The 27,896-nt window shown below is 44.4% G+C and overlaps 1 protein-coding gene across 1 annotated transcript; it reads left to right on the forward strand.

Annotated features, from left to right (window-relative positions):
• The first annotated feature begins 6,319 nt into the window (after positions 1-6,319).
• Positions 6,320-23,687, forward strand: LOC145341042 (granzyme K-like). Its single transcript, XM_080185771.1, has 5 exons — positions 6,320-6,395; positions 8,284-8,428; positions 14,085-14,238; positions 16,236-16,508; positions 23,271-23,687. The coding sequence occupies exons 1-5, from the start codon at positions 6,338-6,340 to the stop codon at positions 23,412-23,414; spliced, it is 774 nt and encodes a 257-aa protein (XP_080041897.1). The 5' UTR covers positions 6,320-6,337; the 3' UTR covers positions 23,415-23,687.
• The last annotated feature ends 4,209 nt before the right edge of the window (positions 23,688-27,896 follow it).

Here is a 27,896-nt window from a genome sequence, read left to right on the forward strand (position 1 = left end):
GCCATGGACTTAAGGTGAGGGGGGAGAGGTATAACACAGATATTAGAGGGAGGTTTTTCACACAGAGGGTAGTGGGGGTATGGAATGCTCTGCCAAGTAAGGTGGTGGAGGCAAACACGCTAGAGTCATTTAAAAGAAACTTAGACAGGCACATGACTGGGTTGGAGATGGGTGGATATAGGAGAACCTTTGAATAAGGGTCATTAGCATTGGGGTGTCCCTAGAAATGTAAATGGGTATAGTATGATAATAATGTTTTTCTCTTTTCACTCACAGGATTTAAGTCGGTCCACCTCATGTCCAACGAGGGGCATACACGCCATGGGTCGTACTGGGGCTGCTCTTGGTTGTTTGAGATTGGCCTGGTGCTTCATGTCGTTAGTGTGTGCCTAAACTGGACAAGATACTGGGCAAGGCGACAGCTCAGTGACTATCGCTGATTGCTGTGCAGACACATGGATTTGGGCCAGTGTCTGTGGGAGTTTGCGCATTCTCCCCGAGCTTGCGTGGGTTTTCTCCGGGTGCTCCGGTTTCCTCCCACACCCCAAAGATGTGCTGTTAGACTGATTGGCAGGAATAAATTGCCCCGAAATCAGTTTCCCTCAATCTGGATGGCCATAAAACATTAGACAGGGGTCGTGGGTGGAGAGGTGGTGTTGAGATGGCAGCGTGGGCTCGTTGGGCCGAAGGGCCTGTTTCCCAGGCTGATTTTGTTCTTTGAATAAGGCACTCACTGAGTGTTAAAATGGGCGGTGTGGGCTCGTAGGGCCGAAGGGCCTGTTTCCTATGCTGTGCTGTTCTTTGTTCTTAAAGAATTGTTGATATGCGCAATCTTCTTGGAGATCCTCTCCACTTGGATCCAGCAGTTTGCGGAGTCGATGGTGGTAATTGTTGATATGCGCAATCTTCTTGTGAGACTTCTTACTGTGTTTACCCCGGTCCAATGCCAGCATCTCCACATCAGAAATGTTGAGGGCAGGGTTTTCTGGCCTTGCTCGTCCCAAAACTGTAAAATCCCGCCCGAGGCCAATGAACCTTTCCATGGTCCGCCGCCCCTTGCCCACTCCAATTCCCATGGCGGACGGAATGGTAAAATTCCAACCAGAGAAAGAAAAACGTTGCACAGGCTGGTCATAGTTAAAAGGAATATCAACAACGTTATGAATACAAGGCTATATATGATGTTATGATTAAACTGTCACATAGGATTAGTGATTAAATTGGTTGATAGAGATGTGCATTTGATCTCTTATTGATTCTGTTTGTTGATAAGCTCACAGTCTGAAGTCAGAGAAAGGAGACAGTGCAGAATAGCAGTGGATATATAACAGCAGCACCACTGGGAGCATGGTGTACTCCAGCTACAGGGACAGGCAAGGGGTGTGTTCCACATGATAAAAAGTCAGCTTGGTCTGCAGGCTGCCCTGAAGTCAGTATCCCTGAGCCTGGCGAGCTCTGTGCTGGGCTGCAGAGGGAATGATGATGGTTACTGGGGGCATCTGCAGCAATTGTAGACAGGGACAAATAATACAGTTGTAGGAGGGCTGAGTATTTGAAGCTCTCACAAGATACAGAAAGGTGGTTTACCCCCGTTCACCACTGTGCACACAGCCTCCAGATGGAGTAGGTTGTGGTCGACATGTGGTATGAATGCTTCATTGTTGATCAAGTGGTGGTTTCGGGAAAGGGTCAAAAGGTCCACCACCACAACAATGGGATCTGGTATTAATGGGACAGGACCTCCACATTGCGAGGCTCCAGGTAAAATCGGAGGTGTATTCAAACTTGGTCCTGAAATACAGATATAGCAGCATCATCCAGAAAAACGGCATTGTTGAAAAACAAGTGCAAAATTGGTTCTGACTGGGAGGTGTATGAAGCAATATGGGAGGAAATGCTCACTAGGCTATGGGACGTCTTCTTGGGATGCACACTCACTGGATCCACCAGTTAAGTAGTGAACAATGAAGTTTATTTATTAGTGTCACGAGTAGGCTTACCTTAACGCTGCAATGAACTTGCTGTAAAAATCCCCTAGTCGCCAAACTCTGGCACCTTTTCAGGTCAATGTGCCTAACCATGATTTATTGGCTATCAAGAACTATGTACAGAGACGCAGATTTACTTGTGTACTCTTCAGCCTCCAGAACATTCTGAGCAAAAGCCTACACTTCCTCACATGTTAACAGATCTGACAGGTCACATGAACCTTCAAAGGTTCACCCTTTAAAGGGGTAGACTACTATAGCACTGGGGCTATAGTGACCAGGTTGCTTTAAAAGGACAGAGACCTCATATCCTGGATAGCAACTTAAAGCCAGCTATTGCATTTAGCAAAGTCTCAACATCGATTGAGTATAAGGACAGAGTCCCTTCCCTGCAGCTGGGGTACACAATGCTTCCAGTGATTGCTCTGCTGCATGACCGCTGCTCTTCTGCGTTGTCTCCTCTCCCTGACTTCAGACTGTGAGATCCTCATACCTCCTGGATTGCCTGTATTCTGTGACTCCTTTCCATTTTGCAGTGGAACGTCTGCACTCTGAGTCCTGTCTGCTAGACCCTGAACTTAAATGGGAACATGAGCATAGTTCCCATTTCCATTGAGGACAATGCACAGCCTTCACAAACTACTGCAGCCCTACTATGATTAGCACTCTTGCAAACCATCCCTTATGTGCTGTAATAACAGGCGCCACCCCATAATCTGCAGCCTTTTTTCATCCTCTTTCAGAATATATGTGCTAACACTTAGAGCCCCATGTTTGTCTGTGCTTCATTCAGCCTTGTAGGGGTTGCAGCTTCCTTCCCCTCAGTCTTCCCTCTGTCCACCTACTTGCCCTCTCACTGTGAGTCCCTGCCCTTGTCCCACCTGCTTCCTTGCTCAGTGGCCCTTCCACATTGCCCCACTTGTCTTCTTCCATCAACCCCACTTCCCTGCCTAGTTCAAAACCCAACCCTTTGGACCTATGTTGTGGTGGCTGCATGAGTCCCAAGGCACAATGCTGTCCAGATAGACACTGGTTGTGGTACTGGGGGAAGGAAACCCCTGTATTCTCTAACTCCAGGAACAGTACTGAACTGAGGTGGTGACACAGGAGAGTCCATGGGTGCAGCAGCACGGTGCTGTCCATGAAGGACAACTTGGCATGGAGATAAAGTTAAAGCTTATTTATTACTCCCAAGTAAGGCTTACATTAACACTGTAATTAAGTTACTGTGAAACTCCACTAGTCACCACATTTCAGCGCCCGTTTGGGTCAATGCATCTAACCATCATGTCGTTCAGAGGAGCACCCAGAGGAAACCCATGCAGACATCTGGAGAACATGCAAACTCTACACAGTGACCCAAGCCGGGAATCAAACCCGGATCCCTGGCACTGTGAGGCAGCAGTGCTAATCACTGCTGGAGAAATGGAACCGGTCTGTTCCAGCAGGCTGCAGCACAGTGCATCAGGAGCAGTGCAACACTATGGCAGGGAGGCTTTGCATGTCGCACTCACCTTGAAGTCTCTGGTGAACTGAGCACCACCTTGTACACACTACCCTTCAGCAGTCGGGTTTGCTACTGACATACTTTCGCACAGGTGTCATGCAAGATTGAAAGGCTTGATGGGACACTGGTGGGCAGATGTTTTAATGAGAATTTATGAGATGCAAATCAACGCAAATGATGTTCACGCCACCTCCCAGGGAGAAGACCGCCTTGCCAATCACCCGTCATTGGGAAAATTGCAGCATGATTTTACACTGGTGGGGTTGCACATTTTTGGCTCTTGTTATATTCTCCAAGCCTACCCACAACCAAACCTATTGATTTATACTTGAGGAATCCTGAAAGAAAATCAGATTCAGTCATTCACTTATTCAGCCAAGGCTGAAAGAGTCTTGCGAATTCTATCTTACCTGACTAGACACAATTTTACAATTCTCATAATTTATGACTAGGGTACATAAAGTCAAGTTTGAATGATGTGTAAGTATAAAATGTAAAACATTACATTGTGTGTTGCATGTTACATTACCAGCATTACTATTACAGCAATTAAGTAGTTGCTTAGTAATGAATTGTCTCACAAATTAGGCTGTTTATTTGACTGATCTGGTGGGTTTCCAATAATGCACTAACTGGTTTAACTTTTAAAAGGTTAGTTGAAAATAAGTTTTAAGCATGTGAAGTTCATTATGCTAAATAACATGTTGATTCAGGCTACAAGATGACTGGAACACTAAAACTATTGATCGTGAAGCTACCAACAGCTCCCTAATCAGCACTGTGCTTCGTGCATGGTTGCCAGTCACGCTGTTCCCTGGACATTGGCCTTCCAAGCCAGAGAGGAGTTGCTCGGGTGCATCCAAGTGCTACACAATGGGTCGAGGACACACCAGTATGCCTTATCTCTTTGAATCAAGACATTGAGGCTTAGCAGCTGAAGCAGGGTTCTGTCTTTTTCATGAGGTTCGGTTGTGGATCAATGCCATCTTGAGCAATCTTCTGGCAATAAGTGGACTGCGGTGAGTGATACGAGTGTGTTGCATAGGAGTTAAATATAGTTCTGGGACCTTCGAATTTGCCAGCTTATACTGGGTGGACAAACCAGCTGGCGGCCATGAGATAATTCAGAGAGAGACTTAATCAGACATAATTGGTTAGGCTCCAAGTGTGGGATCAGGTGCACGTTCACACCATTCCAGCCAATGGCAAGGATGGCGTTGGAATCATTCATCACCACACTGAGACAAAAAAATGGAAAATTCTACCCATCAATTTTCTCTTCCTCTCCCTGAATTTTTCCAGGCCAATTGAATATGTCCTGCATTTCCTGCTTTTATGTCAGTGTGTGTCTTGACTCAATGCCTCTGACCTTAATGTCGGAGGTTTGTAAGTTTAAACCTTGCCACAGGATTTGCATGACCTTGGCTGATCCTTCAGTGCTGTAGTTGGACAGTCCCATTCTGTCAATGAAAAGCAGTTCAGATCTCATCTGTCCTCAGAGGTAAAACAGCCACAACATTACTCTCGGGAAGGGTCAGGGTTACCTCAATTTCCATGGCAATACGTGTGCCTCAGCCAACAATAAGAACAGGTTATTGGGTTATTTCTTTCATTGGTTTGTGCATATTGGTTGTTATCCTTGCTTATATACCTGTGAATATACTCCCAAATTATATCCTTGGTTGTGAAGCATTTTAGGATAAGGTGAACTCATTATGTAAATACATGTTTGACCTTCCTTCCTAACAATAACCTGCAACATTGGGGAACATGGTCAGACTGGCTGAGCAAAAGAAAATGGAACCTGAAAGATCCAAACAGCAGATTATAGGTGAAAAATGTTGTTTAGGTATCTGGAATATTTTTGAGGGACCAAGAAGAGAATTCCTGCCCATTGGTGACTCAGGATTGCACCACAGCAATCCAATTAACACATACAAAATGCTATTGTGCTGAACCAGACAGACAGTTCAGACTCTATCACTTCAATCAGGGCCTTTTGGTGGAGGGCTGGATTGCAGACTGGGTGACAACTGGTCTGTGGTCATATTCAGACCACTACAGACCAATCCCGCCAAGTGGTCAGTTAGAATTGACTTCCATTCCACCTGTTCCATTAGTGCTGGGCCTGGAGCTGGTGATGGTGATGATTCTAGAACATTCCAGATGCTTAGCTCAAACTGCAATTGGCAGAAAATGAAACCTCAGCAGGACGGACTAACAATAGGAAAATAATGTAATGAGTGTTCAATAAAGAGCACATACCCTCAGCAAACATAAAGTACTGTGAACTATTCACGTTCTTTTGATTTCATTTGATTTATTATTGTCACATGTATTGGGATATAATGAAAAGTATTGTTTTTTGCATGTTATACAGAGAAAACATACCATTCATAGAATACATAGGGGAGAAAAAAAGAAGAAGGTGTAGAATGGAGTGTAACTGTCAAAGCTAAGGTGTAGAGAAAGATCAGTTTACTATATGGTAGGTCCATTCAAAAGTTTGATGGCAGCAGGAAAGAAGTTGTTCTTGATTTACACTTGACTTTGTCTTATTATTTATTTTCCCTTTTCTGCTCGTTTTTCTTTCCCATCAGTTATTTCCAACAATCTTCACGTGATCAAACTGTTATTCACATTGCTCACTCCTGTCAGTGTCAGTCAGAAATGACGAATTAACATGTTTTAAACACGAGACACTTCTGAGAAATTGCATCCATGATTCACAAGTTACCAAAATATGTTAGAGAACATATCAAATTGGCAAACCACATCCTCAGTCTTTGTTATAAAAAGTCAGAATGTACATGAACTCACTACTCACAACTTGACTGCAACAATGATATTTCAGGCTTTCTTTAGATCTGCAATGATTATTTACTTCCTAACACCAGGCGGTAAGTAAGCCAAAGTATTTTGACCTTTCCTGTGCTGATAGAAATTATGAATTGAAATGTATGTGTGAGTTTGTATACTGGACACACAGAGAATTCCAATTAGTATGTGCTATGAAAAGCATAACTGCTAGAAATATAATGGAAATGAAAAGGGGAATTTTAATTCATTCTGATCAAGGTAAAATGATAACAGCAGTTAAAAAGGCACAATTCCATATTCCATTCTCTTCATTTTAGTGGCACAGCAGTTTGCAGTGCTGCCTCATAATGCCAGGGACCCGGGTTCGGTTCTGGCTTGGGTCACTGTGTTGAATCTGCATGTTCTCCCCGTGACTACGTGGGTTTCCTCCGGGTGCTCCGGTTTCATCTCAAAGTCCGAAAGACATGCTGGTTATGTGCACTAGCCACGCTAAATTCTTCCTCAGTGTACACGAACAGGCACTGCCGGACTGTGCCGACTAGGGCATTTTCACAGTAACTTCATTGCAGTGTTAATATAAGCCTACTCGTGACACTAATAAAATTAACTTAAAGTTTCCATTTTTAATGCTTGGCCCTGAAAATAGATAAAGCCCCTACCAGACACTAGATTAAGAAGTGTACTCCAGGGGTCCCATGGTCACAGGAAATTCTGAACATATTTTAAAGCACAGCTGTTCCTCCAGATAGAGTAGGCAGAAACCAGAACATCCTCAGGTAAGTTCTAAAACCTTCCTTATTGTCCCAAAACAGAGTGCTCTTTGATTTTGAATTGATTTGATTTGACTTATTATTGTCACATATATTAACAGTGAAAAGTATTGTTTCTTGCAAGCTATGTAGACAAACCATACTGTTCACAGAGAAGGAAACAAGAGAGTGCAGAATGTAGTGTTACAGTCACAGCTGGGGTGTAGAGAAAGATCAACTTAATGCAAGGCAGATCCGTTCAAAAGTCCCATGGCAGCATGGAAGAGGCTGTTCTTGAATAAATTGGTACTTGACCTCAGACCTTTATATCTTTTTCCCAACGAAAGAAGGCAGAAGAGAGTATGTTTGGTGAGCTCAACAAGAAAAGTTAAATTTCCTTCTGCCCTAAGTCCTTCATCCTCATCCTGCTAACAGCCATTGCTTCACTCTACCCCTATTTTGTTGCCAGTATTATTCACTTGCTTCCATGAAATCAGCCAGCTGTCAATTTAAATCCAAAATGAGTAGTTCCATATCCCCAGACTGTCTAAGAAATGAAGGCATCAATCAATTGAATTCCTCCTTTCTGAATTATGTCCAATATTTTGTCACATTGTGAGTTTAGCCTTGCAGATGGTGGAGTGGCTTCAAGACAGTCAAATCTACCCCCCAATGTGTATTTGATGAATACAGTGGGGCAAAGTCCTAGAAGACACTTACGGCTATAAATTGTACTCCTGCAAGAATTAAGAGCGAGGAAGAGAAACAGATTTTGTTAACTACAATTCAGTGTCTTGGAACCAGATTTAGTAAAAGTTAAAACAAGTCTATTTTGCCTTGTCTACAAGGGGTATGATTGAACAGAGTTTCTGATGTCTATTTGAACTAAGTCTTAAATAGTGTTACCAGTGTTACTGAGAGAGAATGCTGAAGGCCACTGGGAAATGGCAGCAAACTGTGAAAATATCTCTATTTTGTGGAGTTGGAAGGTCTGTTTCTCCATGCCAAGCAGCACCCATAGCTTCCCGTTCCACAGAGATAAAGACCAGTGCTAACTTTCAGGTGCAAGCTCCATTTTTAGTCTCCGGATTTAACCAAGTATTGAAACAATTAGTGATCCTGACCAGACCATATACAGTTCAGCCCTTGTGGTGTTCTCTATATCAGTCACATTTCTCTGCTCAGCCAATACACAATTTCTCTGTGTTTGCTCTTTCAGATGACGCTGTGGAAATCATTGGGGGTAAAGATGTTAAACCTCATTCCAAACCTTACATGGCATCAATCCAACTTTATCAACGTCATGTGTGTGGAGGAATGTTAATCAAACCAGGATGGGTACTGACTGCAGCACACTGCAATCTGTAAGTTACAGAAGCTGTAATCTGTCTATGAACCATTTTCAGAACAGCTGAGTGTTTTGGATCTTTTCCCTATGATGAAATCAATCAAGATTTACACAGTTTTTGGGGATCTAGAAGTGGTTTATATCTTATATCTGGCAGTCTATTGTTAATGTTTCTCATAATAGTCCTGAATTTCCTCATTACTTTCAGTAGGTACACTGCTGTTAGGCTGTTACTTGTCTGACAAGATCCAGGAACCATAAGTTTTAGCGTAGTGAATATACTTATACCATTATTGTGCAAAATGTAAGTTAGCAGTGCCCTCACCTTGTGCATTAAGGTTCTTTTACAAAATTGCAGTGTTCGGGTATCGAAGTGTGGATATTTTGAATGGCGGCCTGATTCCTTAGAAAAACCAAGTATTTTGAAAATTTAATCTCGTAAAGGCAAAATCCTTCAATTAAAAGCATATCAAGATTTATTAAAAACATATAAAACTTACCTAGACAGACAAGAGCATAAAACAGTGGCTGAAAGCAGATTCTCAGATTGCCGGGCAGTACAGAGTAACACGAAGCCTTCCAAAAATCCCAACCTGGTGCCAAAATTTCCTATAATTATATCTTTGTTTCTTATCTAAGCCTTCCCTACTAATTAGCTTCATTCGAATTCATTGCATATTAAATTGTTAGTCTTTATTATATCAAATGTCTCATTCAATTGCAATACTGCACCCAATTTAGTAACATTTCTATTCGTCCATTCCAATAGCGGATTCCCACCTATTTGGTACAATATAAAGATACTTTTCTTGTATTATCTGTATTATTGGCATAAATACCAAAGATCTTGATAATATTAAATCCAGGGCCTTGGCTCTGACGTGATTTCATGCTTGTTAATTATATTCCAAATTCAAAGTTACATCATTTGTTCTTATATTGAAACATTACGTTAATGTTTAGCAGATCATGAACATTCAAATTTCATAAGTGTTGCTTCTGCATTCTTTAGCTAAATTCTGTGATTCTATGATGATTCTATGTTTGGAATATTTGTAGTGTTAGCATTTTATTGAGTGGCACAGATATATTAAATTTTAGTTAATACATATTATTAAAAGATGTTTTCTCACTTGAATAAAGTATTTCACATACACAGTCATAATATATAATTTTACTTCAATTAAATGCAATCACATACGATTTAAAAATGTTAATACCCAATGTTGAGTACATAAGAACATAAGAAATAGGAGCAGGAGTAGGCCATCTGGCCCTTCGAGCCTGCCCCGCCATTCAATAAGATCATGGCTGATCTGTCGTGGCTCAGTTCCACTTTCCGGCCCTCTCCCCATAACCCTTAATCCCCTCTCTTATCAAAAACCCATCAACCCGCTTCTTGAAAATATTTAGCGAGGCAGCCTCCACCACTTCAATGGGTAGAGAATTCCAGAGATTCACCACCCTTTGAGTGAAGAAGTTCCTCCTCAACTCTGTTCTAAAACGCCCCCCCTTTATCTTGAGGCTGTGCCCCCTAGTCCTACTGTCTTTTTTCAGTGGGAAGAGTCTCTCCACCTCTATCCTATCCATCCCATTCATCATCTTATACGTCTCAATGAGATCGCCCCTCATTCTTCTAAACTCCAACGAGTACAAGCCTAGTTTATTCAGCCTCTCCTCATAGCTCAACCCCCTCAACTCCGGTATCAACCTAGTAAACCTCCTCTGCACTCCCTCCAAGGCCAAAATATCTTTGCGCAGGTGTGGCGCCCAAAACTGCACACAGTACTCCAGCTGCGGCCTCACCAATGCCCTATACAGCTGCAGCAAGACCTCCCTACTTTTATATTCAATCCCCTTCACTATGAAGGCCAACATCCCATTCGCCTTCCTGACCACCTGCTGCACCTGCAAGCTGGGTAGTAACAATCATTATAACATTTCCCTCCCCACAGTTGACTATGCTGTCACCTCTAGGCCTTGGATTTTAACGTAACTAAATCTGGGCAAGAGGCTTTTGCTGTTTCTTGCTCTCAAATTCAGTGTGCTTGGGTAATTGAGCGCTTCCTCGCATGCACACTGGGGAGTTAGAAACAGGATTTGTTTTATTTGAAAGAATCAGGGGGAAAATTCTTACGCAATTGAACATTTTTCAGACTACTGCATTTTCTGGGGCAAAGTGGAAGCTGCAGGTGAACAAAAATCCCTCAAAAGAACAACTAAACTCTGGCTGAGCAAGTGTCATTTTGGGTGGCACAATAGTTAGCACTGCTGCCTCACAGCACTAGGGACCCAGATTCAATTCCCAGCTTGGGTCACTGTCTGTGTGGAGTTTGTACATTCTGCCCATGTCTGCATGGGTTTCCTCCCACATTCCGAGTATGTGACTAGTGGAGTGCCCCAGGGGTCGGTGCTGGGGCCTCAGCTATTTACCATTTATATAGATGATCTGGAGGAGGGAACCGAGTGTAAGGTGTCAAAATTTGCTGATGACACAAAGATAGGTGGAACGGCAAATTGTGCGGAGGGTGTGGAGAGTCTGCAGAGGGACCTAGGTAGGCTGGGCGAATGGGCCAGGGACTGGCAGATGAAATACAATGTTGGCAAGTGTGAGGTTATCCACTTTGGTAGGAATAATGGTAGGAAGGACTACTACTTACAGGGCGAAAAGCTGCAGCATGCTACGGTGCAGAGAGACCTGGGGGCCCTTGTGCATGAGTCGCAAAAACCCAGCCTGCAGGTGCAGCAGGTGGTCAGGAAGGCAAATGGGATGCTGGCCTTCATAGCGAGGGGGATTGAATATAAAAGTAGGGAGGTCTTGCTGCAACTGTACAGGGCACTGGTGAGACCGCAGCTGGAGTACTGTGTGCAGTTTTGGTCGCCGCACCTGCACAAGGATATTTTGGCCTTGGAGGGAGTGCAGAGGAGGTTCACTCGGCTGATACCGGAGTTGAGGGGATTGAGCTATGAGGAGAGTCTGAATAGGCAGGGCCTGTACTCGTTAGAGTTTAGAAGGATGAGGGGAGATCTCATTGAGATGTATAAGATGATGGAGGGGATGGATAGGGTAGAGGTAGAGGGGTTCTTCCTGCTCAGAAAGGACAGTAGGACTAGAGGGCACAGCCTCAAGATAAAGGGGGAGCAGTTTAGAACAGAGTTGAGGAGGAACTTCTTCACTCAAAGGGTGGTGAATCTCAGGAATTCTCTGCCCGTTGAAGTGGTTGAGGCTACCTCGCTAAATATATTTAAGTCACGGGTAGATAGGTTTCTGATAGACAAGGGGATTAAGGGTTATGGGAAGAAAGCGGGAAAGTGGAACTGAGCCACTTCAGATCAGCCATGATCTTATTGAATGGTGGGGCAGGCTCGAAGGGCTAGATGGCCTACTCCTGCTCCTATTTCTTATTTTCTTATGTGTGGGTTAGGTTGATTTGGCTGTGTTAAATACACCCCAGTTTTGGGGGGAATTAGCAGTGTAAATATGAAGATAGCGTGGGATTGTTCTCGGTGCAGACTCGATGGGCCAACTGGCCTCCTTCCATGCTGTAGAGATTCTCTGATGTTTTTTGTCCTTAAACCATGATCATGTAGGGGATGAGGATAACCCAGTGGACTGTGATCATGGTTTGCCTAGGTTAGGGAAGAGCAAAGGATCAGCCCATGAGGTAAAACTGAGGCACTTTCTGATGCAATTTTCCAAAGCCATGTCGGCCTTTTAGCTAAGATGAAGTGTCAGGTCAAGCCTGGGATGGGATGCAATGCCTCATCTTGTCAGCTTGGATCTTGTTTGATCAACCCAAAATAGGATGCAATGTCTTGTCTTGTCAGCTTGGATCTGGTTTGTCCCTGTGTGGACCATGATTAGACTTAATTTGAATTGGCTTTTTTGATTAAAAATAAAGCACCGAAATGTACCAATTTAAAAAAAAAGGCTCTTCACCAGGAAGATTCTACACTGTGCTTGATAAGCTTTCCTTATGAAATAATTGGCAAGATCTTCCGACTTGTCATACTGGTGGGCTCATCTGGGAGAAGGCAGAGAATTCTGCCCAGTTTGTGTCATTTTACTTCCTAAGAGCACCAACATAGGAGCTCCGGTACTCATTTCTGACATACAATGAGTGCATTCATTATTCAGTTCTCATCTTGTGTACAGACAAAATCTTTGAAATGCTCCCTATTTAATTGCATTTGCTGATATAAATATTTTTGTGCAGAATATCTAATTTTACTCAGCATTATTCAGTATCTGTCATCATGACTGTGTTTTTAAATGCTTTCATTTAATCTTTATTAGAATAGATATATATTTCATCAGTTCCTAATGCTTTATTGCCATCTATTTATTGAAACATATCAGACCTAGTGATTGGATTTAATTCCTGCAATTGGTAGTTGGACCTGGGTTAATGATTAACAGTGGAAGTCATTTTAGGGTCAGAACCATATGTGGGTCCCAACTCCACATCATTTTGGGAATGGTTATCCAACATGATTGTTGTAGGATTGGCCAGTTAATATCCAGAGGGCATGCTTGCTATCCAATTAACAATGGCAGGTAGGCTCCCAAAGCTGGAGGACCAATGGGAATCCCTTCTAGTCCTGCCAGGTTGGGGAGAGGATTGTGGAAGAAGTGATGTGGACTGCTGGTCCCTCCGTCTGCTGCCAAGAGGCTGCCTCCTTTTCACAAGGCATGATTCAGTCACTATGAGTACCCACCTACTGACTGGAATATTCTGATCAGTGTGAAAGAGGGGATTACTAGGTCTCTAATAGGGGTAGCAAGGGCATGGAATGCCCTGCCTGCAGCAGTTGTGGACTCGCCAACTTTAAGGGCGTTCAAATGGTCCGTGGATAGGCATATGGATAACATTGGAATAGTTTAGGTTAGAGGGTCATTAGATTGGTTCCACTGGTCGGTGCAACATCGAGGGCTGAAGGGCCTGTACTGCGCTGTAATGTTCTATGTTCTATGTGTTACTGTAACTAAACCTATGTCATCCCTTTAACTAACGAGAATCCCCTTCTACAGGAGCATTGAAGATTCCTTGGTTTACGTCACAAATGTAATTATACACGAAACTAAAGGATGATGGGATTAAATTGACCCTTGACTCAGGGCAGCCGGTCCTAACAGTGAGCTGCTGCTGTTGCTGTACCTGTGGTGGGAACTCCTTGGCAGTCTGCTATTGTTCACCACTCTACACTGCCACTGTAATGTGCAGGAGATTGGGAGAGGCTGTACCAAGGATTCAAGCTGTTGCCAATCCACAAGGCCCTGGACCTGAACCCACTGATCAGTTGGTGACAGGTCTAGTGACCACCCTGGTTATTCAGTAAACTGTGCTGAGCATCCCAGAAACGGAGGAGGCTGCACTCGTCATGATATAAGTTAGGAGACTCCTAACCAGGGGAGAAGGCAGGGGAATGGCACCAAGTGAATTGCTCAATAAGCCAGTGCAGACATGATAGGCTGAATGGCCTCCTTGACTGCTGATTCTTTAAAAATCAAACATTATAATAGAGATCATAGACATGATTTTTTTCAAAGCATTTACTGCAATTGAAATAATTTGAAATCCATGTTGAGTGCCTCTGGGATTTTAAGGTGACATTCTGAAGTGAATTTAACAGTTTATGTACTTAATGTGTCTTCTTCATATCACACATAGCAACTTTAAAGAACAAAATATTCGGGTGGTTCTTGGGACAGATTCACTGAGGAGAGACAAAGACAACTCAGCACAAAAACTCATGGTGAAGCAGAAATTTCCTCATGTTTGCTTTAACAGTAAAAGCTTTGAACACGACATCATGCTGCTTCAAGTAAGTGACGTTTAATAAATTATTTCCAGATTTACTCTCGTTGTGTTATGATAGAAATCAAATAAACAATGCTCCCATCTAACCTCAGTTGTCCAGCTACCTTATATTAAGTTGATATTTCTCTGTACCCTAGCTATGACTGCAACACAACGTTCTGCACCCTTTCCTTTCCCGCTCCCTAAATACTCTATGAATGGTATGCTTTGTCTCTATAACACACAAGAAACAATTCTTCTCACTATATACCAATTGATCAAACCAAATCAAATATCATTTTCAATCACCCTAATGTCATTGCCAATATAAAGTGTAACTTCTCTCTTCCGGAAGTTGCTGATATTTCATTGTATAAAGTGCCCAGTTACATCTGAGTCCAAAGCATTTCTTGTAGTTCCTATGGGCTGACTACAATGCCATGATTCAAATTAATTCCTCATGCATATTCACGTAAATCAGCTCCTATATCGTGCATCACATTTTTCATCCTAATTTTATTCTGGTTTAGTCATTCAAAGTCCCTCTGAATTAACATTATTATGAATAATATTTGTGCAAAAGCATCTTAAAACATGACCCTCTGCTGCTTTAATCAGGAGTTGCATGGCTGGTAGCACAGCTAACCAGAAGATCTCCCGCCCTGAGGCATCAGTGCTAAAGAAGGAGGAACTGAAGTTTTTAGTCTCTTCGTGAACCTGTTGCATGTTCCTCTCTGATCTTCCAGTCTCAACCTCGGGACCACACTTCCTCAGCACATTTTCTAACTAACCTGGCTTTGACACTGGGAAATGCTGCAAAGATCTTCCCACCTCACTTACATAGCTCTTACATATTTCCACATGCTGTGGGTACAAGCATTTCATCACCAAGAACGTACCTGGCAGTGCAAGTTAGATGTAGTGACCAAAATCATGGGATAAAACCTGATTGGGCTGAATTTTCGTCAGTGTCATAATGGCAGGAAAATGGGAGTCCTCCGCACCAATGTTTTCAGCAAGCTCCACATGCAATCTTTTGACACCCCGTCATTTTTGGTGACAGTTGGGAGCTTGGCGCCAGTACAGAAGGCGGAAACATGCCTGTCAAACTGGCCTCAGAGCCCTCGGGCATCATTTCACCAGATGCCCTAATCTGCTGGTGAACTGGGAGACCTCATCCCACCCACACAGACATCAATGGACCTCCACACCCTCTTCATCAGCAACATGTTCTTGCCCACATACTGAAGCGGGTCGCCAACATTGGGGCATCATGGCCCGCCCATTGGGTCCCCTGAGGGAATCCCTGACATGGGCCTGACCCCCGTCATGATTGCCTTCATGACCCACCCCTGCATGTTCCCCCCTCTGCACAACCCCGCCAGCATGACACCCCATGCATGACTCTCCCCTTCATTACGCTCCCTGCACGCAAACCCCCATCCCTCCCCCCAATCCCCGCATATGCCCCTCTGCCATAGTGCATAACACCCTTATCGCTGCTCCACACACTCTCAGGTCCCACTCCCATTCAGGCCCCACCTTCTTTGCATTGCCCTGGCACACTTACAGTGCCAGATGGGCACTGCCCCGCCATGCCTCTGACCACTGGGGGCTTCGGTGGTTTCCAATCCCCCTGGCATGGCCATGGCGCCCGGGATCTCTGGATGTGGAGACTAATAGTGATTCTCGCTGGCACGACACTCTCTGCGCCCTTTTTCTCTGGAGGAGGCAAAACTGGTGGAATTTACAGATAAACAGAGTTTAAAAATCTGTTTATTTCCCATCCAACTTCCCTTTATTCCATCCTGTTTGTTTCTCTGTGACAGCCTCCAGTTCTAGTGAAGCTTCCACAGTCGAAACATTAACCTGCCCAATCTCTCCACAGCTGTTATCTGAGCTGTGCGAGTCTCCAGCACTTTTTTCATGTCACATTAAGGAGAAGGTGAAAGATACATCACTCATTTCAGGGACTTTTGATGTACAAAAGAACACATGAAATAATATTTTTACTTCTTACAGCTGCAGACTGAGGCAAAACTTAATAAGTTTGTGAACGTCCTCCCTCTGCCTAAATATGATGATGACGTAGCAGATGGAACTATCTGCACTGTTATGGGATGGGGAAAGACAAAACTGCGGCCAGGAAGGCTCCCTGACAACCTCAAGGAAGCGAACGTAACCATCATAAACAGAGCAAAGTGCAACAGTCGGAGGTATTACAACAATGACCCTGTAATAACCACGGACATGCTGTGTGCTGGTGACAGCCAAGGTGAAAAGGATTCATGCCAGGTAAGCTAGATTGTGCAAAACGTGGCTGCAATATTCGACAGAATTATTAAAATTAACTATTTTAGTTAGTGCTGCATTAAATGTGCTTTATGCTTATCATTGATTTATTTATTACAAAGAATAAGTAACTTAATTGAGTCACATGGACTTTAGCAAGGCCTTTGACAAGGTTCCACATGTTGCATAAGGTTAAATCTCCCAGGATCCAGCGTGAGCAATCTAAATGGATACAAATTGGCTTCTTGGTAGAAGCCAAAGGATGGTTGTAGAGGTGATTGGCCAGTGGTGTGCCTCAGGGATCAGTGCTGGGTCCAATGTTATTTGTCATTTATATTAATGATTTGAATGAGATTATAGGAGGCATGGTTAGTAAGTTTGCAGATGATACCAAGACTGGTGGCATAGTGGACAGTGAAGAAAGTTATCTCCGATTGCAACTGGATCTTGATCAATTGGGGCAGTGGGCTGACGAATGGCAGATGGAGTTTAATTTAGGTAAATGCAAGGTGATGCATTTGGTAGATTGAACCAGGGCGGAACTTATTCAGTTAATGGCAGGGCACGGGGGAGAGTTACAGAACAAAGAGATCTAGGGGTACATGTTCATAGGTCCTTGAAAGTGAAGTCACAAGTGGGCAAAGTGATGAAGAAGGCAAGCTTGGTTTTATTGGTCAGAACATTGAACATAGGAGTTGGGATGTCTTGTTGAAGTTGTACAAGAAATTGGTAAGGCCACACTTGGAATGCTGTATACAGTTCTGGTCACCATATTATAAAAAGGATATTATTAAACTAGAAAGGGTGCAGAAAAGATTTACTAGGATGCCACCAGGACTTGATGGTTTGAGTTATAAGGATGGGCTAGATAAACTGGGACTTTTTTCCCTGGTGCATAGGAGGCTGAGGAGTAATCTTATAGAGGGGCACAAATCAGCTAGATAGTCACAATCTTTTCCGAAAGGTAGGAAGTCTAAAACTAGAGGGCACAGGTTTAAGGCGAGAGGGGAGAGATACAAAAGTGTCCAGAGGGGCAATTTTTTCACACAGAGAGTGATGAGTGTCTGGAACAAACTGCTAGAGGTAGTAGTAGAGGCGGGTACAATTTTGAAAAGTATTTAGATAGTTACACGGGTAACATGGGTATAGAGGAATATGGGCCAAATGCGGACAAGTTGGATCGAAGGGCCTGTTTCCATGCTGTAAACCTGTATGACTGTATGACTTCAATCACGTCACCCCTCAGTCTTCTCTGCTCCAGAGGAAACAAGCCACGTCTATCTAACCTGTCTTCATAACCCTGTTGTGGGAAATTTACCACTGGAGTCAGACTTGGAGGTTCAATAAGACAGTTTTATTTCGGACACAAAGCTTCAGGAGAAAGCACTGGTACTCCGCAGTACTTGGCAGCTACCTTCTCAATAATACAATAGCAGTTGATCACTTTTATACCTTTCAGACAACAGGTAGTCTGGACATTAGCCATTTAACACATCATTATAGTTGAGTAGGCAGATCATGGTGATGAATAGTTAATATATCGTTACAATCAGGCAGGTACAGATGTGGGCTGTTAACATGGCATTGGTCATAGAATGGATACATTTCCTCTATCAATGACTGGTTTCGATCTAGACATTCAATGATTGGTTTTTGTTGCATTTATGTATTGATGTTCCCATCTGATCCTATTATCAGTCTCTATTGTTCTGGGTATGCCCTTATCTTTAAAGTGCCCCAAGCTCTGACTAACTTCCTGCAGCATTTCGGTTACTGCATGTTTTGTCTTTAAGTGACTGTCTGTGTTAAAAGCTAGTGCCTGTTTGACGTCTCTTCCCAGGTAGCCATTTTGTGTGCCAGGCAACCATTTTGTGTGCCTGGTAACCATTTCTTTATTTTCCCCACTTCAACTTAAATGTTCCATCCTAGGCAGCATCCTGGTGAATCTCCTCTGCACCCCCTCCAGTGCGTTCACGTCCTTCCTACAATGTGGTGACCAGAACTGCACACAGTATTCTAGCTGTGGCCTCTGCAAAGTGCTATACAACTCCGTCATGACCTTCCTGCTTTTGTAATCTATAACCTGATTGATAAAGGCGAGTGTGCTATATGTCTTTTTCACCACCTTATTACCCTGCCTTTCTACTTTTAGAGACTGAGGGACAAACATATCAAGGTCCCTTTGTTCCACAGAACTTCCCAGTATCAACTCTTTCATAGTATACTTCCTTGTCAAATGACTCCTCCCAAATTGCATCGCCTCATTCTTTTCAGTGTTAAATTTCCTCTGCTACTTATCTGCCCATTTGACAATCTCATCTATATCTTCTTGTAACCCAAGACACTCAACCTCAATGTCAACCACTCAGCCAATCTTTGTGTCATCGGCAAACTTACTGATCCTACCCTCACAAAGTCATCTATGTCATTTATATAAATGGTTCACACATTTGACTAATACAACATAAGTAAATTATTTGTTGCAGTGGTGTCAATGCAGGAAAAAGCAAAAAAAGGTTTAATTTTCATGGTCTCGTATTCCTCTCCTAAAATCTGTGTAAAATGTTCAATTCCCAGGTTGAAAGTAGAGATAAAGAGATAGAAATATAGACATCTGGAACTGGGCTATCCTGCAACAACAGCGCCAGGGATCCCAGTTCAATTCCAGCTTTGGGTCACTGTCTGTGTGGAGTTTTCACTTTCTCCCTGTGTCTGTGTGGGTTTCGTCTGGATGTTCCAGTTTTCTCCCACAATTCAAAGATATGCGGGTTAGGTGGATTGACCATGTTAAATTGACCCTAGTGTCAGGGGGATTAGCAGGGTAAATGTGTGGGGTTACGAGTATAGGGCCTGGGCAGGATTATAATTCGTACAGACTCAATGGGTCAAATGGCCTCCTTCTGTACTGTAGAGATTCTATGGTTCTATGATAGAATCAATCATCAGCAAGACAAACAAGAATAGGTGCAGAGGAACAGGGATATGGAAGGTGGGGTGGAGGTGTAGGGAAGAAAGGGTACAGGGAGGAGGAAGGAATAAAAGTTTTAAAATTCATTTATTAGTCACAAGTAAGGGTTACATTAACACTGCAATGAAGTTACTGTGAAATTCTCTTAGTTGCCACACTCTGGCACCTGTGCGGGTCAATGCACCTAACCAGCACATCTTTCAGATTGTGGGAGGAAACTGGCACACCCGGAGGAAACCTACACAGACAAAGAGAGAACATGCAAACTCCACACAGACAGTGACCCATGCCAGGAATCGAACCCAGGTCCCTGACACTAACCAGTGTGCCACCTTGCCACCGCAAAGGACTACAAAGGAGGCTGAGTGTTGGAGGAGAGGGCATGTTGTAGGAGGGGAGGCACAAGAAGGGATGCTGAGGAAGAAACGTGCTGGAATAGAGCGGGTGTACTGGAGAAGATTTGGGGTGCTGGAGGAGAAAGGGATGCTGGAGGAGGAGGGGATGCTGGAGAAAGGGCTTCAGGACATGGAATATGGAGTGCCAGAAGGAGGTTGTGGGATGAGGGGTGCTGGAGGAACCAGGGGATTGGGAAGGATGGGCATTGCAGAGAGGAGGGAGGGAGCTGCGGAGAGCGATGGGGACAGAAAAGATTTGGTCGTGGGAGGTGGTGGAATGCTGGAGGAGCCTGGGGTGTGGGAGTAGATGGGTGGTAAGTGATAGGGGAGCCCGGTGTGTGGGGCGAAGTGGGGAGTGCCTCAAGAGCTGAAGGTGCTGTGGGGGAGTCAAAAACTCCATTTCCATCACCCTTTGAGGGTTCCAAAGACTCATGACCCTCTGAGAAAGAAATGTTTTCCTCATCGCTATCTAAGATGATTAACCCCTTTGGCCTGTAAATTCCTCGGAGCATCAATCTACGACAGATTGTTACTCTGGATGGACTTACACTGAAATTCCTGTCTTGCCTGGCCTTCTTACCTCAGGCTGCTTGGGACAGGAGCAGCGAAACATGTCCGGGCTGCATCAGCGCATAAACATTGGGACGTAGAGAAGAAAGACACATTCCTTTTTTACAGCAATAGCTGCCGTAAAGTTCATAACTTCATAAGATACAGCAGCAGAATTAGGCCATTCGGCCCATCGAGTCTGTTCTGCCATTTGATCATGGCTGATACGCTCCTCATCCTCATTTTCCTGCCTTTCCCCCACAACCCTTCAACCCATAACCAATTAAAAATCTGTCTGCTTCCTCCTTAAATTTACTCACTGTCCAGCATCCACCGCACTTTGGGTGGTGAATTCCACAGATGCACAACCCTCTGGGGGAAGTAGTTTCTCCTGAGCTCTATTGTAAATTTGCTATCCCTTACCCTGAGACTATGACCTCTCATCCTAGAGACCAGGTGGGGACCTCGGAGACCCAGTAGGGGGCTGGGTAAAACCAGTGCAGTGTGAGGTCGGATTGAGAGGGGGGGGATATCAGACCAGGAGGGGACGTTCAAAGGGGTTGCACTGCATGGAAGGAGAATCAATTCCCCTCAGAAAAAGTGGAAACGTCCTCTTCACTTTCCTAATTACTTGCTGTACTTGTACATTAGCCTTTAGTGATTCATGCACAAGGCCTGAGATTGTCCCAGTTTTAGGTTAGATTTGTTGCAATTATTCTAGAAAGGGAGGCAGAGGATAAACCCTTTATGTTATGGAGCAAAGGATCCGAAAGTGAGCTACTCAAATGAACTGGGCTTCACTGAGATTGCCGGCAGCAACTTCCATTCACCTGGAACAGTCTTAGAAAGAGTTTAATGAACTTACTAGGCCAGTCAATGTGGGAGAGCCCATCATTGGGCATGCTGTTTACCCTCCTGCTGCTCTGATTGATTAGCAAAGCAGGCTGGGAAATTTGAGCGGGAGGCCAGAAATGCGAATTGCGCCCAGCGTCGAGATGCTCCCATTTTTGCCAATGTAATCAGTCTCACACCCGGAAAGGGTATAATGCTGATTTAAATATTTATAAGATCATTTAAATCTTATTAGTGAGCCTGGGGCATAATAGTCCGAACTCAGTTAACTTTCTGGCCTTGCCAATAGATGTCCTCACCAGCAAGGATCATAGCTGGTCCCCACCAATGGGGACCACATGTGACAGCCTTGCCAATGCGACTGGATGCCATTGAAGCCCCTGGTGGTGGGGAAAAGGGGCAGACAGTGCCCCTTTAGCAATGCCAACCTGGCACTGCCAGCCTGGGACACTGGAAGAGCCAACTTGGCACTGTGGCACTGCCTATTGGGCACTGGGAAGTGCCAAGGTGGAAGGGCAAAGCCTGATGTGGTGGACACTGACCAGGGTGAAGTCAGATGGATGGGAGAGGTCAGTAGGAGGGGGTCTCAGCATCAGTGACTGAGGGCTTGTGGTGGGGCCAGTGATCAGGGGTCAGGGTTGCCGATCGGGGATTGAGGCTAGAAATTGGGAATCAGGGCTGGTGACCGAGGCCAGGGCCACCAATGGGAGGTTGAGGCCAGCGATCAGGGGGCCGGTGATAAGGGGAAATGGCAATCAAGGGGGCAAGCAATCAGGAGTCATGGCTATCGATCAAGGGGGCCGGCAAATGGAGGGGGCAGTGAGAGGCTGGCAGTTGGGGAGAGAAAGTGAGAGGCCAGAGGCCATGATGTTTGAGGGTGAGGAGGCCATGTCCAAAGGGGAGGGGCAATGTAAACAAGATCTCCTGATATATTGGAAGATTGGTGCATGTGTGCAGTGGTGCCCTGAGTAGTCTGTTGCTGGCCTGTCTAGCAGGTTTGGGCTCCACTACCACCCCCCTATCTCCCCCCATGCCCCCCACCCCCCAACCCTGGTATGGAACTCCCAACTGCCAAAAAAATTGACAGAATGTGAGAAACTCTTTGACACTTAAGAGGCAAGCTTACCAAAAGACATTCTAAGTCTAGAATGAATAGGAAAACAGGAAAGTTTCAGATCTCTTTCTCCAGTGAGACCGCAAGTTGAATCTTATACTTGCTGTGAGCAAAAAAAAGCCCTAGATCTGATTTCCACCTTTAGGGCATATGGCGAGGTCTAGCTCACCTGAAAGCTGGCTGATAGCAGCGGAGGGCACAATTGCACATATGCAAGTCCTTGTGCTCAGAGCAACGGAGACCTATCACTCATTGCCTCTGCAGCTAACAGCAAGGTTGCCATGGCCTAAACCCAGCACCCCCCACCCGTCTAGCTGGACCGATTGAGATCAAATCAATTTAATAGTTTATTCAGCGTCACACCAGGAATGGGCAGTTCAGTCCATATTGCTGTTTGAATTTATGGTAGCAGGCCACGGTCTTTCCAATTTTGGATGCTTAACAATGGATTTTGATTGTGTCTGTGTGTTTTAATTGGGACTCACCTATACTCGTATATATAGGCGCAGGCTGAAAAATGGTTGTTGGGTTTGAGGGTATTATAAAAAATGTGGCTCTGGAAATAAAAGCCTAGAAGTTAATAAAGACTTGGCTCTCTGACCTAACATTTACTCCTTCATTTTTCTGAATTTAAGCAATGCCTTCTTGCCATTCTGATGACTGTAACAGGCAACAGAGTTACTACTTGAGGTTTGTGTATCATCCATCACTACTGCCCTAAATGTGTTGCAAGATGAATCTCAGTCCTTGGTTATTCTCTGCATAACCTTCAGGAAATAATCAAATTATATCTGCTTAAATAACTCTTACTTATAAAATTATTGAACAAGAATGTTGATGCATTGCCTGTTGTTTGAGATTAATTAAGTATTTCTTGTTTTTTTCAGGGGGATTCAGGTGGGCCATTGATATGTGAGGGTGAGCTCCAAGGAATTGTATCTTTTGGGAAAAAATGTGGATTGCGAGACAAGCCTGGAATTTATACAAGGGTTGCACAGTATATTGAGTGGATTCAGGAAATAACGGCTTGAACCTTACACAATGTTTAGAAACTATTGAGTTTTATGCATTATATTTGTCCTCTGTAGATTGCTGCACCTTGAATAGCTATTGCAATGACATTTACAATCTAAATTCATTGTGATTATTTTAAAATAGGATCCTGCACTTATTCCTTGCTAAATGCTCAGGCTTGTTATGCATAAAAATCTAAAAAAATGTGAATGCTCACAGCTGTATTACTAGATTGGTGAAATACTTGTAGGTGCTTTGTTTAAACAGCAAAGTAGAACAATATTTTCACGTGTAACAGTTCAAATCTTTTATGCTTCAATAAATAAATGATCATACTTTGTGTTTGATTGATTTGAAGTATCATGTTGAGTGAGTTAGCTGTACTTTCCTTCCTTTACCCGGACATTACGGTTTACCCCGGCTCCAAGACACAAGACAATAACCTCAGGAAGTACTGAAAGAGTTCAGTGTTGTTGAGGTCTCGCCTTTACAAACATACAAAACAGGTGATCAGGAAAAGCCCAGCTGGTCTATTCAGTCTTTTCCACATTCATGATAGTTAGAACATCAAGAAAAACACAGCCTGACTTTGTGCACAGCCACATAATGTTTTGGAAGAGATCAATAAGGGGAAAAGTATTCTGAAACATTCCTTGCCCTTGTTGAGGGGATCACACAAAGAGGACAGAATTGTGGAATGCTAACAATAGGAAGCAGGCCATTTGGACCATTGTGTCTATGCTAGCTCTCTCTATCAGAGCTACTCAGTTGGTCTCATTCCCTGTCGCCATGTAATTTGTTTTACCATTCCAACAACACTAAACACTGATTGGAGATTGGAGGTTAGGATCACTTTGGAACAGAATAAAAGAGACCTGGATCAGTTTGAAGCAGAATAAAGGAATTGGGATCAAATTGGAGAGAATAAAGGAGACTGGGATCAGACTGGAGCAGTAAGATCTGCTTTGTTACCTGTAATGTCCTGTCGGACTTAGTTTGGCTAAATTCATTACTTGTATTTTTCCACATAGTTGTGAGGCATCTTTGCTGCTTGACCCTTACGTGTCATGAAAGTGGCATTGCTGAGGTAGGGAGGCCAGCCCTGAAGCAGATGATGGAAGAGGAGGGCTCAGCTCTACACTGTAGAGTGGAAATAGTCATGACATAAAACATGGTGCTGGAAGATCTACTGGCAGAATTGTTGTGTATTCAAAGAATCATAAAATCTCTAAGTTGCAGCTTGAGACCAGTCAGCCCATCAGGTCTGCACTGACTCTCCGACAGTGCATCTTATCCTAGCTCTATCCAAATGCCACCATAGTAGATGGTGAAATTTGAATTCAATAAATATCTGAATTAAAAGTCTGCTGATGACCATGAAATCATTGTTGATTGTCTTTAAAATGCAGCTGGTTCACTCATGTTTTTTAGGGAGGGAAATCTGCTGTCCTTACCTGGTCTGGTCTACATGTGACTCCAGACACACAGCAATGTGGTTGACTCTTGAATGCCCTCTAAATTGGAGGGCAGTTAGGGATGGGCAATAAGGGCAGACCCAGCCAGCAACATCCACCTCCTGTAACTTTTTCTAAAATAAAACAAAATAAAGGGGAAAATATCCATCAAATGAAAATGGTGCGATAAAGAACCAGAGTCAGAGGTAAAAAATGAACTTCCATTGTTTAAGTTTTAAGATTATTTATTAGTGTCACAAATAGGCTTACATTAACACTGCAATTAGGTTACTGTGAAAACCCCCTACTCGCCACACTCCAGCACCTGTTCGGGTACACTGAGGGAGAACTTAGCAAGACCAACGCACCTAACCAGCACATCTTTCAGACTGTAGGAGGAAACCGGAGCATCTGGAGGAAACCCACCAGACATAGGGAGAACCTGCATGCTCCACACAGACAGTGACTCAAGCTGGTGATTGAACCCAGATCCTTGGCACTGTGAGGCAGTGATGCCTAACACTGTGCCACCATGCTGCCCCCATATCAAACATATTGGTCATTGCAGGAGTAACAAACCGTTGCTGGGTCACTCCTTTACTGGATGGAAACTGATGAAAATGGAGGTGTACGCTGGAGCAGCAGTTTTTTTTCCCAGGAACTATTTACTAAAAAAAACTATAACATATTGCCTTGAAAGTTTGTGTTATATATTATACCAGAGAAGTGATTGCATTTCCGGGCTGTATTGATGCAACTGTGCAGTTGGATAGACAATCAGCAGTCTTCTCCTTGCTGTTTGTTATTGTGTACATAGCTTTCATATGGGGTGGGTAGTTGTCCACATGGGGCATGGCAGCTCATGGCTGATCAAGTGATAGGCCCGGGTGAAGGGTCGGAATGTCCATCACCATAACAATGGGATCTGGTATGCTGGAGGCTGGAGAATGACGGGCCAGTTCTACCTGCGCATTGTGATGCTCCAGGTATATTAGAGGCATGTGGATAGTGAGGGAAGCTCAAGTTCGGTCCTAAAGTACAAGTGCAGCAGCACCATTCTGAGGGCCCAGGGCAGCACGTTAGCACTGCTGCTTCACAGCTCTAGGGACCTGGGTTCGATCCCCGGCTTGGGTCACTGTCTGTGTGGAGTTTGCACATTCTCCTCGTGTCTGCGTGAGTTTCCTCGGGGTGCTCCGGTTTCCTCCCACAGTCCAAAGATGTGCGGGTTAGGTCAATTGGCCATGCTTAAAAGTCACCCCTTAGTGTCCTGAGATGCGGAGGTTAGAGGAATTAATGGATAAATGTAGGCATATCGGGTAGAGCCTGGGTGGGATTGTGGCTGGTGCAGACTCAATGGGCCGAATGGCCTCTTTCTGCACTGTAGGGTTTCTATGATTCTATGACCTGGCGCCAGGATGGGGTTGGAGGCTTCCACTTGCCAATGACTTTGAAAGTAATGGCAACATTCAATTTATTTGCTTCAGGATCTTTACATGGATCAACACATGACAAAGAACAAAGAACAAAGAACAACCCAGCATGGGAAACAGGCCCTTCGGCCCAACGAGCCCGCGCCGCCGCATCACCCTACACCTACCCTGCCCTGCGTGTATGCGAGTGGAACCCCTAACTTTGCCAGATTCAGGGGAGAATAGTGTCAACTAGTTACACCAATCAGCCTAAGAGCACATCTTTGGGGTGTGGGAGGAAACCGGAGCGCCTGGAGGAAACCCACGCAACCGCAGGGAGAATGCGCAAACTCCCACAGACACAGGCCCAAATCCATGTATCTGCACAGCTAGCAGTGCTAGTCACCGAGCTGTTGCGGCGCCCGTCTACTGGTCCAGGATTAAGCACACACACCGACACGAAGTACTAGGCCACTCCCGGAACCTCCAAGAGCAGCCCACGCACGACCCACCGTGTGCATGCCCCTCGTTTGACAACAAGGTGGACCTCCACCTGCGGAATAAAAAGACAAAAATCATTAAAATATAAGTCTGCACTTCCGGTGTCTCCCGAGGCTCTGACCCTATTTAATGCCCCCTACTATAACCCTCCATCCTTGTTTCGCTCATGTGTCTAAGTAAACCTTAAACAAGTCCAACGTGCCTGCCTCCACCACCCTACTCGGTAGCGCGTTCCATACCCCCACGACCCTCTGCGTGAAGAACCTTCCTCTCACATCCAAATTATACTTCTCCCCCCTCACCCTTAGATCATGACCTCTCGTAATTGTACCCAATCTAGGGAGCAGCTTATCACTATTGACTCTATCTATTCCCTTCAGTATCTTATATACCTCTATCATGTCTCCCCTTAATCTCCGTCTTTCCAAGGAGAAAAGTCCCAGTTTCTCCAACCTTTCCTCGTAACTCAGTCCTTCCATGCCAGGCAACATCCTGGTAAACCTCCTCTGCACCCTCTCCAGAGTCTCCACGTCCTTCCGGTAGTAAGGTGACCAGAACTGGACGCAGTACTCCAAATGCGGTCTAACCAACGTTCTGTACAACTGAAGCATTAGACGGCAGCTGCTATACTCTATACCCCTTCCTATAAAGGCTAGCATTCCATAAGCTTTCCTCACAACCTTCTCCACTTGTGTCGCAACCTTCATAGACTTGTGAACCTGCACTCCCAGGTCCCTCTGTATTTCTATACTCCTAATCGGTCTACCTTTTATCACGTAGCTCCTCTCTGCATTATTCCTTCCAAAATGCATCACCTCGCATTTGTCAGGATTAAATTCCATCTGCCACCTATCTGCCCAATGTACCAACCTATCTATATCCTGCTGTATCACCTGACATTCCACCTCAGTATCCGCCAATCCTGCCATCTTGGTGTCATCCGCAAACTTGCTGATCACACCACCTACGCTCTCTTCCAAGTCATTTATGTATACTACAAAGAGGAGAGGTCCCAGTACTGAGCCCTGTGGCACACCACTGGTCACTGGCCTCCAGCCCGAAAAGGTCCCCTCAACAACTACCTTCTGTCTCCTATTACCCAGCCAGTTCTCAATCCACCTAGCTACCTGTCCTT

The sequence above is a fragment of the Carcharhinus amblyrhynchos genome, chromosome 1, assembly GCF_965287045.1.
Source record: "Carcharhinus amblyrhynchos chromosome 1, sCarAmb.v2.hapA, whole genome shotgun sequence".
Lineage (NCBI taxonomy): Eukaryota > Metazoa > Chordata > Chondrichthyes > Carcharhiniformes > Carcharhinidae > Carcharhinus > Carcharhinus amblyrhynchos.

Coding starts and splice junctions, on each gene's coding strand:
- LOC145341042 (XM_080185771.1), top strand. CDS start 6,338: ATGATATTTCAGGCTTTCTTTAGATCTGCAATGATTATTTACTTCCTA. Junction 8,429..14,084: donor ACTGCAGCACACTGCAATCT/GTAAGTTACAGA, acceptor TATCACACATAG/CAACTTTAAAGAACAAAATA. Junction 14,239..16,235: donor ACGACATCATGCTGCTTCAA/GTAAGTGACGTT, acceptor TACTTCTTACAG/CTGCAGACTGAGGCAAAACT.